The sequence below is a fragment of the Pezoporus wallicus genome, unplaced genomic scaffold (assembly GCF_028554395.1).
Source record: "Pezoporus wallicus isolate ANWC-B61680 ecotype Strahan unplaced genomic scaffold, APGP_CSIRO_Pwel_v1 contig_8542, whole genome shotgun sequence".
In the NCBI taxonomy this organism is placed as follows: Eukaryota; Metazoa; Chordata; class Aves; order Psittaciformes; family Psittacidae; genus Pezoporus; species Pezoporus wallicus.
The window spans coordinates 3,792,978-3,811,532 of record NW_026640148.1 but is presented as its reverse complement, the minus strand read 5'-3'; the positions used below and the strand labels follow the sequence as shown (position 1 = coordinate 3,811,532).

The 18,555-nt window shown below is 40.0% G+C and overlaps 1 protein-coding gene across 4 annotated transcripts in view; it reads right to left on the bottom strand.

The window, feature by feature from the left end:
* TASOR (transcription activation suppressor) overlaps positions 1-18,555 on the bottom strand; it is a 32,440-nt gene that overhangs the window by 4,283 nt on the left and 9,602 nt on the right. For 2 of the 4 annotated variants that reach the window (XM_057417531.1, XM_057417528.1), the window contains exons 4-17: positions 18,483-18,555; positions 17,060-17,151; positions 16,564-16,722; positions 15,172-15,299; positions 13,899-13,930; positions 12,562-12,667; positions 12,035-12,138; positions 11,821-11,924; positions 11,521-11,593; positions 11,320-11,394; positions 9,232-9,930; positions 7,030-7,469; positions 5,820-5,961; positions 296-1,119 (exon numbers count right to left, since the gene is read on the bottom strand). In XM_057417531.1, the coding sequence (XP_057273514.1) occupies positions 296-1,119; positions 5,820-5,961; positions 7,030-7,469; positions 9,232-9,930; positions 11,320-11,394; positions 11,521-11,593; positions 11,821-11,924; positions 12,035-12,138; positions 12,562-12,667; positions 13,899-13,930; positions 15,172-15,299; positions 16,564-16,722; positions 17,060-17,151; positions 18,483-18,555 (3,051 nt within the window). Of the gene's footprint in view, positions 1-295; positions 1,243-5,819; positions 5,962-7,029; positions 7,470-9,231; positions 9,931-11,319; positions 11,395-11,520; positions 11,594-11,820; positions 11,925-12,034; positions 12,139-12,561; positions 12,668-13,898; positions 13,931-15,171; positions 15,300-16,563; positions 16,723-17,059; positions 17,152-18,482 lie in introns of all 4 variants that reach the window. The other 2 variants (XM_057417529.1, XM_057417527.1) reach the window with 1 other exon arrangement.

Genomic DNA, 18,555 nt, shown 5'->3' with positions numbered 1-18,555 from the left:
CCACCCCCGCCCCCACTTAAGGCCACCCCTTGGCAGTATGTTCACAAAGAGCCAAACTACAGCCTTGTTCTGTTTTCTGACTCTAAGCAACGGACTTCCATAAAAACTTAATATAAGCAAGACTACCTCAGAAGCTCAAAGAAGAAATGGGACAGGACAGCCTACTTTCACAATTCAACCTCTTCTGAATCAAGATTTAGACTACCATATGTTTGCAAGTCCAGCTTTATACACTGTGATTTAAAACACGCTCTAGACTATTTTAACATGAGAAGTTGAACTGGAACATACTTACCTTGATTTCTTTGCAGAGAACACTTTCCTCCTCTTCATGAATATAAAATTTCACAGTGTTTTTCTGTACATCTTTAATAATTTTAACCAAACTGTTAAATACTTCAGGTTTTAACTGGCTTATGAAATCAGAAAAGGCTGGCGGGGTTGAAATGCTGAAGTTATCTGGGGATTTCTGTGTCTTTTCTGGCATCTCTGTCAGATCGCCACTGGAAGAGGTCTGCTCATCACATGTCACCATGTCCTCTGTTCTAGTGTTCACATGATCTACTTCCTCCTTCACTGTGGGCAAGCTTGATGCACGCTGCTCACTAGAATCCCCATCTTCCACCGCGTTATTACACAACAGCTCTGGGAGCGCCGCCGTGTCAGAGTCCCTGCAAACAGGCAACGTGTTGGGCGGAGGGTTCAGTGCAGCGTTTCTGACCACTTCTGCTGGTTCAGGACTAGAACCAACCAGAGGGGTTTGCCTAATGCATGAAGACGACAAAATAACACTATGCAGCTTTTCGTTCAGCGTCTCTATATATTCTTGGACAGAAACCTCCGATGCCTGTAAACAGATGTATTCAGAAAGTCTCATTATCCTCTCCTGGGCGGAGAACACTGGTGTGGATATACCACTAACATAGGTGATATTCTTTTGCTGCAAAATTTCTTGAATCTTTCTTGCAAAGAGATTATATTCTTCTAATAGTGTAGTCTCTATTACTGCACTAATGGAATGCTTAGTTGCAAAAGGGTGGTCTGCTAGCCCACACTGATCTTCCAGTTTCTCCACTTGTCTTGCATAAAGCTCATCTTCCGTTGTCCCCTTTTGTGTGTCTGAAAATGGAGAGTATGGAAACTGATAATCAGAACTTCTCTGTCTATTTATTACCCGGGGGTCATTAGGAAAGGCATCCTTTGGCGGTAAATACACCAGTGGTTCTTCTGGTGATTTCAGACCTATATAGGAAGAGTTAATCATCACCATCTCATGTTTGAAAGTCACACACAACTGATAACACTCAAACCTCCAAACCACAGTTTTAAAACTGCATTACTGTTGTGCCTCCCCCGCCAATCAACTTAAATCCAAAGACTCAGGTGTTTCTGTTAACTGAGGTACACAATCACAGCACATTTATAGCTCTTAAGATGGTGAGACAATAAAGTCAAAGTTTGCTCAAAAAGCAGAACATGAGCACTTACCCCAGAGATAACATCTGATTATGACAGACACTGTCTTCATTACAAACAAACAAATTAGAAACCAAGCAGTGATGAATTGTTCAAATCTTTTCATATGGTACTAGGTTATAACCCTCAGACTTCCCACGGGCTTACTGCAGCCACACACTGCCCCGGGGAGTCAGGCTGCAAAGTGTGGGCTGCGTGTCTGATCTCGCCACTGAGAACAGAAAGGTTTGGCTAAAAAAGGCAGGACTCCAGTCCCACGGCAGTTACTGCTACACTGAATAATGCATTGCATGGAGTGCTGAACACCCCGCATCATCCAAACCTCCAAACCCACATCTCACGTCATGTCTGCAGCACTCAGTTTTCTTTATCATCCACATTCAAAACTATGGTTTTGCTTGGTTTTAAACCAAATTTAACACTTTGTTGCAAGTAACGACACATATATACCCAGGTATTTCAGACACGTACAGGTATTTCCATACATCTGTCCCATAAACACTTCAGAGGTTTCCTTTCTTAATTTTGAGGGTTTTGGGTTTTTTTTATGTGTTGCATTAATACTCAGTAAACATAACTGTAAGCAGAAAACCACATTTCTGGAAGAGAAGCAGTAACCAACATCGTACAGACAGTTTCTAGAAGTGTTCTTTTGGAAGACAGCTGGGTTTGTAGCCAGTTAAAGTTCTATTCAGTTTCCTATTTGATCACATCCACCCAGATCTAAAAGGAAAATGTCTGCTACCAACAGGATCCCTTTCACAAGGTGACAGGATCGCCTCAAAATTACTTCATGCCACCAGACCTATACAGAAACCAGAGATACGCTTCCATTTTGCCTTCCTTGTCAATGAAACCATACGTCCTTTCTCCATCCTTCATAGCACACCCTTTGAGTCAATCCAAATTTATAGTTTCCTTTAAAAGCACTGTCACAGATACAAATCAGGTTATTCCAATTGGTTCCACCTGATTTTATCTGAACCTGTTTCTGTTGCCCTGTACCTTCAGCTCTACACCTTCTGCATACACAAGCATATCCATTAGAAGACTGAAGAACTTGGTACCAAATCCCAATGTTAACAGAATAAACTTAATTTTAAGCTCATTTCAGATATAAGGTACCTAAGAAATGTTCTGTATCTCATCCTTCTTGAGCTGCCCAACGCTTACAAGCTACATCACTACTGCAATCAAGAAATGCTGTACTTTCTTTCTACATACTATATACTTTCTATAGAAGCAAGTGTTAGTAAGAAGATTAACAGCCATACTATGGCTTTAAATTTGGGGCTGTGTTTGTAACTTTTTACATTTTAATACAGCTAATCAGATGAATACCAATTTTTAATCATGAAACGTTGTTCTGTGGCTCTCCTCTCTGAACCCCCAATACAGCTGAAAATTTCAAATCCTGAGGTTACTGAGAATAATCAACAACCCATCCACTCCTCCTGATGTGATGGCAAGTTTCTGGAACAATTATAGTAGGAAAAACCTTTTCAGGATATATATGATTCAGAACTGATTAGCTTTACTCTTCACAGGTTATTATTTAAAGTTTCACAGAAAGAAACAAACTTTGTTTCAAAAACCAAAAGCCTTTGGTTTTACTACAGGGTTTTATTAAAAGCATTCAGCAGAATTTAACCAGAGAGGTATACTGCTGAATATGGAATCCTAAATATTCCCTGACATGTAAACAAAAATGCATTAAAAAAAAAAAAAAAAAGGATGATTTAAACTAAAGTTACCCGTTTTAAATGAAATTCTCTGAAGGTGGCATCCTTCATGGACCTAGACCTTTGGGTCACAAGGCTTCCCAGAAACAAATGCATGAGCAGGGAGCAAATCCCAAATAAAGACACATCAGCAACTATTTATGTACCTCCTGGCAGGCATGCTAAGGCATATGAAACACAAGGTGCTTGGTGACAGCCAGGGCTTCACTAAGGGAAAATCCTGCCTGACCAATTTGGTGGCCTTCTATGATGGGGCTACAGAACTGATGGACAGGGGTAGAGCAGTTGATGTCATCCACCTGGACTTGTGTAAAGCCTTCAACACTGTCCCACACGACATCCTTGTCTCTAAATTGGAGAGACATCAATTTGATGGATGGACCACTCGGTGGATAAAGAACTGGCTGGATGGCCGCACACAAAGAGTTGTGGTCAGTGGCTCAATGTCCAGCTGGAGACCAGTAACGAGTGGTGTCCCTCAGGGATCAGTGTTGGGTCCGGTCTTGTTCAACATCTTTGTCACTGACATGGACAGTGGGATTGAGTGCACCCTCAGCAAGTTTGCCGATGACACCAAGCTGTGTGGTTCGGTTGATACCCTGGAGGGAAGGAATGCCATCCAGAGGGACCTTGACACGCTTGTGAGGTGGGCTGATGCCAACCTCATGAGGTTTAACCATGCCAAGTGCAAGGTCCTACACCTGGGTCGGAGCAATCCCAGGCACAGCTACAGGTTGGGCAGAGAAGAGATTCAGAGCAGCCCTGGGGAGAAGGACTTGGGGGTGTTGGTTGATGAGAAAATGAACATGAGCCGGCTTCAGTGTGTGCTCACAGCCCAGAAAGCCAACCGTATCCTGGGCTGCATCAAAAGGAGCGTGACCAGCAGGTTGAAGGAGGTGATCCTGCCCCTCTACTCTGCTCTCGTGAGACCTCACCTGGAGTACTGTGTGCAGTTCTGGTGTCCTCAACATAAAAAGGACATGGAACTGTTGGAACAAGTCCAGAGGAGGCCACGAGGATGATCAGGGGACTGGAGCACCTCCTGTATGAAGACAGGCTGAGAAAGTTGGGGCTGTTCAGCCTGGAGAAGAGAAGGCTGCGTGGAGACCTCATAGCAGCCTTCCAGGATCTGAAGGGGGCCTACAGGGATGCTGGAGAGGGACTCTTCACTAAGGACTGTAGCGAGAGGACAAGGCGTAATGGGTTAAAACTTAAACAGGGGAAGTTTAGGTTGGATATAAGGAGGAAATTCTTTACTGTTAGGGTGGTGAGGCACTGGAATGGGTTGCCCAGGGAAGCTGTGAATGCTCCATCCCTGGTGGTGTTCAAGGCCAGGTTGGACAAGGCCTTGGGTGAGATGGTTTAGTGTGAGGTGTCCCTGCCAATGGCAGGGGGGTGGAATTTGATGATCTTAAGGTCCTTTCCAACCCTAACTATTCTATGATTCTACAATTTATAATTTCAAACATACTTTTTTTTTCCTCATAACATTTGTACTCTCCCAGTTGCCTGTGTAATCTGTCAGTCAATTGACAAACCCCTGCATGAACTCCCACATCGAGCATCTATGATGCAGTAGTTTTTAGATGCTTAATCATCTGGTTAACTAGTTATCTCAGCAACCATATCCTCATGTGTATGCTCCTCCAGGAGAAAAAGAAAGAATGTTCCATCCAAACAACTTCAGAGTCTCCATACTCTGTAACTTTGCAAAATATCAGAACAGCTTTTTGACGTTTGGCCCTGAAAAGTGTAGAAAATATCATCCAGAATCACCCCATCATGTCTTTAAAAGGCCTACGAACACTGTGAGGGGAAACCTGCTTTCCTAACCCTCCTCCCACCTCAGCCAAACAAGCAAGAGAGCTGCTGAGCTACACAACTGGATGGAAGAAAGAGATGTCCAAGAGACAGATTCCAGCGTTCCTGGAATATGACCAGAAATCACTCAGTTTGTACTAGAGAGAATGCAGTTAAAATTCTACTTGGATTTAGTCATGATTTGATTTGTAGCCTTGAATTTAGAGCTCTTGATGACTATTCCTACAGCCCTGTTTTCACATGCTTCAAACTCATTCTGTTATGCTCTCCCAAGACTTGACACTGTTGACTCATCAAGAAGTAGAACAAGATGCTTCTTCCACATGATTATTTAAGATTTAAATATTTAGGCAGGAGAAAGACTTGGAAGCACTTCCAGCAGAAGAATTTGATGCAGTAATAAGTGGACTACTTTCTATGAGAACACATTTTTCATTACTTTTCTGGATTAGAAGGTGCAGTTATCTGCCTATCCAATCTGTCAGCAGAACCTAGCAAGTTCAAGCACTGAATTCAAAGCAGTTAATGTACTTCACCAGACAAATACTCAAATATTCACATTTCTACATTATGTCAGTATGCACCCAAAGCAATACTCTCCATCAGTACCTGTTTTCATCCAGTGGATTTCTGCATTAACCAAATATCAGAAATAACTACATAGTACATACACCTGTGTACCAACATGTAATCCAAGAATGGGATCTATGAAAAGTACAAACCTTTAGAGCAAGTTTTCTCTCACTATTTGTAGCAACAGAAGAGTTAAACCCATCTTACCTGTAATTGGAATAAGTTTCCAGTGCATTCCAACTTCTATGTTATTTGAGTTGGAACGCTGCCTGCGATGAACATGCTCTGTAGGTGTAACAGGACAGGGACTGCAGTCTTCATAACTACTTATACTTCCAGTGCTTGTTTCCTAAAAAACAACAGAAATTCCCAGCTCAAAGCTCTTTCTCCTTTGGTAGCCGTTAAGCTTTTACATTCTGAACAGCTGACAGCAAGAACACACCTGAGTTCACCAGATACTGGCAATCTTGCCATCAATCAAGTCAGGTCAAACTTGGGAGATGTTTACATGTGGTACTTATATATTTCATTCACCTGTTTGGCCATTTCTGAGACAGATGGCTTTGCTGATGGTGTATCATTAAGTAAATAAAGCAGTCCTGACCACCTGCCTTAGAGCAGAGAAGCTGGGTGGGGCAGGGAAGAAAGGAGGTAGATAAGGGAAAAAAATTAGGAAAACTGCCTGTTCCTTTGCCTTTTTCAGGCTCTTATCTTGAAAGCTGATTAAAGCCATGAGATGTTGGCATTACTGAGGAACTGCCTGCAACTAGTGTGTTAAGTACTTGAACAACCCTATTTCATTTCACATTCCAGATGGTTAGAAGCAAAACAGCACAGAGCACAGGGTAGGACAAACCCTTTCATGACTTGGAAACTGGGCTTTGTTTCTAAGTATTAAGAATGGAGATCGTAGAACAACCACTCTACAGAGTATGGTGATCGAGCAAGCAGCTGGGGCATTCTGAATCCTAAGGACAAGAGCCTTCTTCAAAGGGTATTCTGCCAGTTTTATGCTATCATGCAAAGCATGACATGTATATGGAACACATATACACCAAGAGGGAGCAAGGCATGCATTTAAATGCTCAGAACCTTTGAACTCTGCTTCCACCAAAACAAAATAAAGCCAATTCCCCAACCACCTTTAACATCCACAGAGCACTTCAAACCTTCCACTATGCACATTCCTTAACACTTTCTCACTCAGACACTGCTGATATGGATATATAAGGTGTCATATCCAAACCACCATCTCTGAGGTTTTCTTAATTTTATCACAGAGAGAGTAGACATAAGGAACCAGGAACACATCTATTGTTTAGAATATTTCCATATATGCTCCTACCAAACGAAAAAGCTTCTTCATGAAAATAGTACATTCATTATTTCCATCTACCTACACGGCAGCTGCACTTACTTTTAAATGTAGTGTCTGTTCAAGGCCTACTTCATTAGCTGAAAGCTGGAGATCCACATCAACAGGGTAGGGTAAGCATGCCACGTCAGTTTCCAGTATCCCTGGGCTCTGTGGGTCCTTAAAGTGAAGATTTTCAGCCTGAGCAGTATTATGAAGCTCATGATCATCTCTGTCCTGTGCTGGAATGGATTCATACTCATATTTTTGTCTCATATCCTCTTCATCACTGCTTAGTCCTAAAGTTTGATTTACAGACCGTGCCAACGATGAATCCAAGTGTCCTGCATTAGCTAGTGTTTCTAAAAGCAGTTTAATGAGGCCGTGTGGGTCAGCAACAGCAGGGTCGGGTACATCCTGCTGCCTCAAGTCAGGATCATGTCCACCAAGACCCGTATTAATTGAGAAAACAGCATGTGGTGAGTCCAAGGTTGTTCTGCCCCCTTAGAACAGGGAGAAGGAGGGAAGAGTAATCCATTATTAACCTTTCAAAGAAAAGCAAAACCAGATTTCCATCCCCCAACACCAGCCACATACCCACAGTCTTTACTACTCAGCATCAGTTCATACACTACACAGGCATCTATTTTCTGAACAAAAAACTTTAAACAGGTAGATGTTGATAAAAAAGCGGTTTCTAAAGCTAACAGCCTCTCCCAGGTAAATAAGTGGGGGGGGGAGCGGGTTAGGTCACTCAATAACACACTATTTTATGCCTTAATAGAAGTCACATACCATGATATATGTATTTTATGGACACCCTCTAAATGTCTCCATCGCTTGTTGAGAGAAAAAGATTAGTTTGTGTAAAATATTTACTTTTCTCCGTGCTATCACTGTTGTTCCAAAAGCTGATGAGTATCTTAACATGTAACCTCCTAAGTTATCTTAGACTAAGCACAAGTCTAAAACATCCTCACACCTATTTATATGAAACATAACTTTAGAACAGGGCTGTTAATTCTTACCCTCATCCCCTTGGATGCGTTAAATACCACAGGTATTTATTCTTCTCGGGAAGAGACAGGCCAATGAACTACTTGTAGTATACAAGTACCTGATGAACCCCTAACTCATTTATCACATGTGGAAATATGGAATAGCTTAAGAGCTGTTTGACTAATAAAAATCTGATCATGTTTAGATACTTAAGATCGGATTATTTTAGGTAAGATTTTTTTGCAAGACAAATAAATTACTTATAGGGTTCTATAAACGTGGAATTCAAACCACAGACAGATGTTGCAGGTTTGGAGCCTCTAAAGGAGTTAAGTAAAAACTCAGTTTTAAACAGACACTGTTCTGATTACAGCCAGGTAGAAATGCATTCACGTTATTTTACATTAATCATCAATGTAAAAAGCCCTGAAGGTTCACAGACTTCCAAGCAGAAGGAATCCCAAGATCTAGCACGTAGCCTACCCTCTGTCTCTTCCATCTCCACATGCCGGTATCTTTTGTCCCTCTCAAAAGGGAAATTTATTCCTAAGATTAGCCACTTCATCTTCCAAAGTGATTCACATACACAAGAATGACCAGTGCAAATTCCACCATTCTGGGCCACTCTTCTCCCCCAGGTTTCCTCCTTCTGAAGGAGGCCTGGCTCATTGCCTTGGGAAAAGGGAAACAGAGCAAAGATTTGGGCTTTTTTTTCCCCCCCCACAAGTTTCAGGTGATAGCTGTGATAATTATCTGAGACTCAGATGGAGATGATTTCATATACACAGCAACTCAATCGTAATCCTATTAGGTTGTTTCTTCAGTCCCACTACACACATTACTGGCTATTTCAAAATTTAACTGTGCTCATGCTGAGAAGTTTCATTGTCCCCTTCAATCAAAATTTAACAGGATTACAGCAATCCCTAAAGTCAAAGTCTGCAAAAGACATTATGATATCAAGTCTGCCTAGTACTCTATAGGAGAAAACAAGAGTTCCACAGCTAAGCAAGCTCTAGAAGTCTGCCCTCTTTCCAAAGAGGCAGAACAAAAGCAGCTTCCACAACAGCTGCTAACTTGCCTCCTACAAAGAGGAAACCTACATAAAAATCAACTTGATCTCTGTTGATAGATCTCGGGTCAATGTCTAAGTGAACCACCATGCATTAAAATATCCACAGTATGTAACAAACGTTCAACCTATACAGATACTTAAATATGCTTTAAATTGCAATGTTTGAAGAGGAATTCCAAACACTGACTTACCTTCGTACTGACAGGTATTCTCTGCCGATTCACACATTTTTAAGTATTTCCTCAAACTTCCAGACTGTTTTTCCAGCTTCCTTTTCAGATTGCTTCTATTTCTAGGGTCTTCGCAATCAGAATCTCCACTTGTGTTTTTTTTCCTGCTCTGGATTAAGTTAATAAGTTCTTTGAGTCTATCAGGATCATAATCTCCAGAATGAGAGAGTTTTCTCCTGGCTTCATATTTTGCACGGATTCTTTTCCTTATTCTTGCATTGGCAAAATCAGAGTCTTCTCTGACTTCGTAATCTGAGATGGGACTGAACTGCTGATATTTCTGATTTCCTTCCATCAGCTCCACAGCTCTAGAAACAGGTAGTTGATATGCCTCACAACCAAAAATATAGTTTTGCAAGGAACTGTCAATATGAGATTTATTTTTTGGAGCAGAATAAAGAAACTTTTTTTCATCCAGCCGTGATTCATACCGATATAATATAAATTCTCTGTATTTTCCAGAGCCACTACAGCCTCTTTTCAAATACTCATGTATATACTTTTCCACAACAGCATTGAAATCTGCAGTAGTGTCTTTACGAGACTGGATTAAAGCAAAATGTAGAGACTGAATAAACTTTGTGAATTCTGGAATGATTTTCTGATTTTCGTGCATGGTAGCTGAATTTTTCTGTGCTCCAGATGGAACGCCTCTTTGGGCTGCCATAGGAGAAAAGGGAATTCACAATTAAAATCAAATTATAAAGTTATAAATAAATTATGACTAGTTAGCAATATTCTGCATTATACATATTTGGTGAAAGACAGTTTGAAATGACTGTGAAGAAACAGCCCAAAAGCCAGGAGAATGATTTTTTTTGGAGGGAAGGTAACCATCTATAAAGCCTAATTAAAAGTCAACCTACAGACAGTCATTTTCACAATTCTGTGGTAACCTATATATACATATAGGAAACATAGATACACGTATCATTGTGAATATAAACCACTCCAGTGATGCTTCTACAAGGCCACTTCAAAGGCTTACTATGAAGCAACCTAACAGCCTCCTGCAAGAAACAAGGGAAAGTATTACTCCTTCCTATGCAGTCCTGATGCATTCATGCTGCTTCTAAGCTCACTGGACCCTTCCTTACAAAACGATTCAGCTTAGTAACCCAGCAGAAACCTACACAGCTTTTTCCATTCCTTTCCAAAGCAATACAACTCACTAAATCAAAGAGATGCAATTGGAGAAATCTGACCCTCCTTCCAATCACTGACTGAAACTTTTCATTCAGCCACTGGAGCACCCTGAAGACTCAAACCAGTGATTAACCTTGTGTGAAATGTCATCTTGTATCATATTCACTCTTATCCAGTCTAACATGGAGTGAATTTTCCCAATTGTTAACTGTATAAGAAAAACATAAGGGGTTATTAAAATCAGAAAGAGACATAAGACCCTAAGAAGCTGTCAGGACGTCGGGCAAGAACTTATTTGTAAAAGTGAAATACCTGGGAAGAGCTATGTCTTCATAATATCACTTCTAACTCACAGCAGTGCAAAAAGACTGCACTCTGCTGCTAGTAGCAATTATTGCAAATTTCAACTGTAAAAGATTAAAGCTTGATCCCAAAGCCAAGTTCCTGGAGTCATCTGTGATTACTTCATTGTATCATTATGTTCTTTTACTCAGGTTTTGGTGCATAGCCCAACGCAAAAAAAAAAACACAAAAAAACTCCAAAAAACCAAACAGGTACACTGAATGAAGATGTTCTGAACTTAGATGTTCTGACATTAAAGAAAGCCCTCAAACCTCTTAAGTGCAATGCTACTGATGCTCAGTTCTACTAGAATATACAGTCAAGACACTGGAACAAAGTTTTGCTTTCTCAAACATGAACAAAAAGAACCTAAAATATGTTATTTAATAATTGCTTTCATGAATAAACGCTTTTTGAACACCGTCACCATGACCATAACCAATGCAAACTGTTATTCCTAGTTTATGCTGACAGGGAATAAGACTACAGGGTCTTCATCACAATCTAAACTACATTTAAATAAGTATGTACGCACCACTCTTAGCAGTGAACAAACTTACCTAGGTTAGCTACACCTCTAGGTTCTGGGAACAGAAACAATGCATGCAGCATGCGAGGCCGTGCAGTTTGATAGTCTAGAAGGCAAGAAATAAGACCAGTTGAAAGGACCACCACTGTGCTTCAAAATCTGGTATTCATAAACCCACTTAAAGAAAAAAACAAAGCCAACTCAAAACCAAAAAACTCCCAGATATGCATACCATAAGGGGATATCATTTGCCAAGGAGAAAGAAGAAAAAGGAATCCTCTGTCCAGAAGTGGCTTCACAAGAACCTGTTTTCAACCAAGAAAAGGATATGGTATCAAGCACAGATATATGTTCACTACTAATACTCTTACTGTTTACTACTGGTAAGCTAAATTTCATCATGGGCAGAGAAGTGCCCAAGAATATGCCAGCTAAGGAATTCCAGTAAGATCACAGATCTTGCAATGCACCTTAATTAAGAGTTAGTAAAATTATTTTTCAAAACAGGAATAGTAAAATCTGTTGCACTCACAAGTTTCTCTTTCTCTAGTTTGTGAAGTAAACTCTCGAAGTGACTACCAGAACGGGACTTCTCCACAACTTCATACAGGCTACAGTACATACCATTCTTCAACACTGACACAATACAAAAGGTAGAGAGAGAAGGTAAGAAAAAAACTCAAACAATACTGTAACTCAGAAAACTCTTTAAAATTCCAAATTGTAAAAAATTAAGCTGGAATTACCTTCTCTTGCTCCTACGTAAGTTTCTTTATACAACAGCGCTGGTGAAATTTTTTTCTTCAGTTGATCAATGCTCACAACTTTCTCAACCTCCAATTTCTCTGGACTGGAGAGGAAGGGTGGGCAGAAGGAGGAAAAAAAAAAGATAAAGATCTCTTTACACACCACCACCCCCGAGTCCTACTGTCATTGATCGAGTAAGAACTATTCAATATACGCTCTTAAAAATCAGTTCCTTGGACTATCTCATGAGCCAGTAGTGTTCACTCCTGCAAAAGGGCGGGGGAAACGTCAAAGGAAAACCTACCAACCACCAAAAAAAAAAAGAGGTGCTGAAAGTATTGCGTGCATGCACTAAAAGCAGCTCTGGACACACACGACTCAAGAGTCTAGTCTGGCACACTTAAAGTGTCTAGTCAGTGGGTATTTTAGATTTTCACCTGAATACATCCAAAATTCACCAGTCTCTACTAGAAAGAGTTTTAACAAACCAGGATTCTAAACTTACTGTTTAAATGGTAATACTCACAGCTTGCATGGAAGGAAAGGACGCGCTGCTGATTTCAAGGAAATGTGGCACAAAAGTTTGCCTTTATTCCAAAGCTGTCCCCTCCATAATGTATAGTTGTATTTATCTAAATTAAGATAGAGAAAGGAAGATTAAGTGAAACGCTTGCAGATTATCATAAATTTTACTGAATCTTTCTGTATTTTGTGTTTGTTTGTGAAGCAGCTATAGGAACATCTTGATTTAAGAAGTTTAGCCTTTAGGTTAGCATGGGTTGCTGTGCTACTTGAAATCTAATGATGTGTTGCTTGAAGTCCCTGTTCTCTGTAACATGTTAGCCTTAGTCCTTACTCTCTAGACCATAACCAGAGTGCTAGGGTCTACTGTATATAGGATGAGTTAATGTGACAACCTGGCAAGGTAGATATCTAGCCGGCCAGCCTGGCAACAGTGTAAGATTAGGGTGTCCTTTAATTGAACTGTTCTCATTATATTCTCATTATACTATTAAAAAACACCCAGGTGAAGACCCTTCCTCTGTGCAAATCACTAACCAATCACTGGAACTGGGAGTACACTACCTTGTAATTTGTGTATATAAATGTAACAACAAAATGGGCATGGGGTGTGCTTGATTTGTGGAAACTCCACCTAGCACCCAGGGCTGTAGTAAAGAAGTGCCTGCTTCTTAGTGCTACATTAGCATTAAGGAGTTATACTCTCCTGACTTCTGGTGACAAAACCACTTGTGGGACTGAAAGGAAATGCAATGAAAAGGCACTGAATCTCCAAAAGCAGTGCAGGGAAAATTCCACGCTAACACCAGACCAGATGACAGTATGTTAAATAATAAGCTAAAAGGTAACAGAGTATTTACAATCCTATCTTGTTTTAACCTGCTCTGAGCAGATTAAAGGAGGTTAGTATGTCATCTGTACCTATCTATATAAGCACACCCTTGATGCCAACATCTGTGGAACAGTATCCTCTGTCCTTATCTTGTCAACCATTTTCAAGCATTAATGTTTTACTGGAATGAAGTTCAAAAGAAAAGCAGGGCAGGGGATCATATTAATTTAAATGCCACTGAGCAGGAAATTAAGCAGCAGAATTTAGGTTCTTACTTCACTATAATGAGAAAAGGAGGGGGAAAGAAAGACTTGATTTTGTTCAGTTTTGGTTTGCTCTGGTAAAGGAAGATATACATTAAGGTATCTGATCACCCAGTATCATTAAAACTCAGGTGTACAGTCAGCATAACTAAGCTGGTTAAAGACAAATAAAACTACATGGGGAAAAAAGCCTATAACCTTCCATAATCACCATCATAAAAGCAGTAAATTTCAATTTGTTCTTACCTGTTATTCTATCTGCGTTGAAGCTGTTTGATCTATCAAAAAGAAAAAAAAGACAGAATGACTAGGTTGAAGCAGAAGCTCCTGGCTACTGAATTTGACATTAAGGATACTTTATCAGTCTCACAACAAAGCAACACTGATAATTTGCTCTCTAACCTCAAGCTATTAGGCATTTTGATCACTATTTTTTAGCACTACATGGTACAGTCCCCACATCTTGATGCCTTCCCAACAGTATCTGTAACCAGTTGCTCACTTCAATATTCTCTTCACAAGCAGGAAGACACCACCAGTGAAGAGCTCAGTGACAAAGTATACAGAAAATACTTCTGGAATACTGTCGTGGCTTAAGCCCAGCCTGCAACCCAGAATCACGCAGCTGCTCCCTCACTCCCCCCCCCCTTCTTCCTCCCACTGCTCCAGGAAGGACGGGGAGGAGAATGAAAAGAATGTAAGTCCCATGGGTTGAGATAAGAACAGTCCAGTAACTAAGGTATAACACAAATCACTGCTGCTGCCACCAATAGTAACAATGATAAATTAAATATCAAGGGGAGAGAATACAACCGCTCACCACCCGCCAACCTATACCCAGCCTGACCTGAGCAGGGATCTAGCCCTTACAGTTAACTCCCCCCAGTCTCTATACTGTGCATGACGTGCTGTGGTATGCAATACCCTTTTGGTCAGTTTGGGTCAGGTGTCCTGTCTCTGCTTCCTCCCAGCTTCCCCTCCTCCCTGGCAGAGCACAAGACTGAGAAAGTCCCTAATCGGAGTTAACAATGCTCAGCCACAACTAAAACCACTGGTGTGTTATCAGTGTTGTTCTCAGGCTAAAGTTGAAACCACAGCACTGCACCAGCTACTAAGAAGGAAAAAACTGACTGCTACTGCTGAACCTAGGACAAATACCAAACAAAATAATGCTGTGAACATTTTTAGGCCTGAATTTCCTCAGTTAACTAAAAAAACCAAAAACAAAAACAAACCCAAACTAAAATAAACAAAACAGAACCCCAACCCACTATTCATGGGTTCCACGTAGGCATGAGGATGAGTAGGTGAAAGGAGCAGCAGAACTGCTTCTTACAGGGGCCAGCCTACTGCATAAAACCAATTCTGTCACCTCTTGCTTTGCATTAGAAATATTTATTATTCTAAGTCCCTGTAACACGTCCATTCATATTCATCTAAATCACTTGTAAGCTCCTGCCAAGAGCTATAAATTCTTCATGCTGCATGCAGTCTTTCCAAAAGTCATTTTCTAGCTTACCTTGATGGAGGCAAGAATTTTGGTAATGGCACCATTTCATCTTTATAAGTAAATGACACGACAGCATAAGGACATACATGTCTTGGTCTTCTCCTGATTTCATCAAAGCCATATTCATAAAAATAGTACTAAAAGAGAAGTGAACACCATGTTTATCACAAGTCTGGTAACCTGTATTTTGCAAATACCCAAAAATCCATGACCTTTCTTCATTGAAAGGTATACTCTGGTTCACAGAAGAGCTTACAAAATATACCTCATGATTCATTATTTAAACAAATGAACGCCCTACATTAACTGGTATACAAACCAAGTTGTAAGTTACTATAGTTAATCACATCTATGTTTGTTTTACCAAGGGCCTATTTCTTCAAAAGGTGATATTTAAAAAAAGCTCCTAAAGGACCTTCTCATATGAACTTTGTTATACAATCAATTAAGGTCTATTTTCACCTGCTCCTCCATCCTCTAACAAACACTGACAGGATGGACAGTAGCTCAGGAGTCAATCAAGAACGAAATAATAATTTTGCAACAATTATTTGAAAGCATATTCACGTATAAGACAAATAACAAAAGAATTCACTGAGAAAGTATTTCTACGAGTTTTGGAGTCTATCCTTAGTGCAGTCACAAAACTCTGATGTTAAAGAAAAATGTCAGTTCAGGCAAGTTTGTAGTGAGAAATGAAAACATATATTCATCTGCCAGCCATCTGACTCAGTGCCCAGCTCTGACTTACAGAAGTCAAAAAAAGCTGCAATACTAAACAGGACATTTTCAAGTTAAGTATCCTGAAATCTATGGACTTGATAGAATAATCCAACTGCAACAGATTACTGCAGTGAACAGCTGGAGGAACAGAGCCGCCTGGAACTGATCCCATTTTGTCCTCCCCTCCCTATCTCCAAACCTAAGAATCTGGTATGGGAAATAAAAAAATAAAAGGAAAAAAAAAAGGGGGGGGGGAGAGGAGTAAAAGGGATGAAAGGAAAGAAAAAAAAAAAAGAAAAATGCTGTTCTTTTCTAGCCAGTTTTACTTTTACACTTGAAACTCCTCATTCTCTCCTCCCTGGCCTACATCCTAGTCCCCATGTATGTTCCCTAGCTATCTCTTACTCCACCTACATCCTGATTCGAAGGAGCTCTCCATCAGGTCCAGGTATATATATATACACATGTACATATATATAAGGGAAACAGGAGAGACTGACATGTTCTTAATTTCTAATACAGACATCTCTGGGTTACTGCTAAACATACACCAGACTGCAGCGTTACAGGGCATGGTCAGTATTTGTTATATCTTCAGTGATTTTATCTCCATCATGTTGTAACTTCTGTTTCTCAAGTCTTAGATAAGAAGTTAACACATGCACAGCTTTCTTTCACCTGCGTGAGTTCGTAGGCTCGATAAGCCAACAAAGAGGTCACTTTATTTGCATTCTTTGAAACATGACACTCATGCTTTGGTGTTGGATCTAATGCACTCTTTACTGTTGATTCCATTGCTTTCATACCGATGTGGTCATATATGCTTTTCATTTTTCCCTGTAACAAAGCAGAAAATTTGTAAGCATAAGCTTGTTCCTGAAAACCGGCAAAATGCTTCAAGTACTAAAGGAAGTAAGAGCACGGAAATGAAAACAGGCCATTAAAAAAGCAACTTATATAAGTACATTATTTTCATAGAAAACACACCATTTTCAACTTCTATAAAAAATTATGTTTTTAAGCTCAGTGTCAACAGATTTTAAGCCTGGAAGGGTTCTAGTTTCTCTACAAGCACCTAACTGTGTAAATGGAAGCTGAGTAAGTTAGGTAGTTGCTCACCTTTATTTTATCAGTGAGCAACAGAATCCTTCAAAAATAAGCAAGATAAATTTACCTTTATTATTTTAAAAACAATCACATCTCCAGTTGCTCCAGCTTCCAGAGGATTAGGCTGCAATAAATCAGCATACCTGGAGATATATACACCTGAAATATAAAAAACCCCCAACACATTATGGTGAATATCAAAACATTATTAGATGTGTAAAAAGCATTACAAGTTCAACATATAGCAAACAATAAAGACACAATAATTTTTCTGGAGCAAGATCAGTGAAAGGTTGAAAGGTTACAGCTTCAAGACAGCAGAGTAAATGTTTACTTGCACCAACACCAGTATGAAACACTGCAGAATATGGACACCAGCTCAGTTTAAAAAGAGCACACCCACACTGTTGTTAGTGCTGTGTCTAAGAGGCCAAGCCCTGTCCAAAGGCTCTACAGATACTGTTTTCAGGTGGGGCTTTTTTAAAGAGCTAATGCTCTGTACAATGCCCCACTGCACAAAGTGGAAATAAGCACCGAAGATAAGATACCAAAATAGGGCAAGAAAATACTGCCATCTTCAGCAATCTTTCATCCTACACTGTTGACAAAAATACAGTTTTGGAATCGTAAACTGACACTCAAATGGAAAGGTAAAATAATTTGTTTTTCAACACTTCAACCATAATTTCGTAGATTTTTTTAAGGCCTCAGACACATACTGCATCTGTTGCTCTAGCTGACTACCTCAGATCAAGTAACTGCAACTGAACTGAATTACTCAGAAAAGCATCCGTTTTGCTTAGGTTCCTCTCATTCCAAGTTTGTATTTAACTGCTTTGATAAATTGGCTCCTGAACCTTTACTAAGGTAGTAAAAAAATATATGCTCATGTACCTTTGTTCTCCTCACCTTGCATCTATCCTGCTTTCAACATTCATACTGTCACCTCTGTAGCATGTTACTCTTGAAAAGGATGATAACATCACTTCTTGATTTTCTATTTTAAAAGCTTTGCAAAAAAGGAGTTTTGCATCCTGCATGTTCAAATTTCTTAACTGTGACTCTTCCAGGTCTCCAATTCATCTATGCTCTTCTTGGACTTGAGGATCTAAGAACTTTAGCTCTATCTACATCAATACTAAGCTGAGCTTCAATTGCCATTAGGTATTTCTGTATGCATATACATGCACATATGTATGTACAAATTAGTCCCTTGGCCTCTCTACTGTACAGGGAAGACACAATACACTGGTTCCAGTTAAGCCAAAATGAGAATTAGGTCTTCCCTGCAGGAAAGGAATTAAATAAACTAGTCAAAACCAGAGTTATGAAATAATGTCCTGATGTCAATCTACTCTGCTAAGAACAATTAAGCTGTGATGTTCCTGCACTAAGTGATAGAAAGAGGACTGAAAGTTTACACAACTACATCACATTATCTGCCAACTCACACTGAACAATACCAGCACATATAATCAAAAGATAGTTACCCATGGAAGGGCTGCCGAGAATTGTTATTTTGGAGTGGCCCACCTGCAGCCCCTTTTCACATATGCTTTGGAT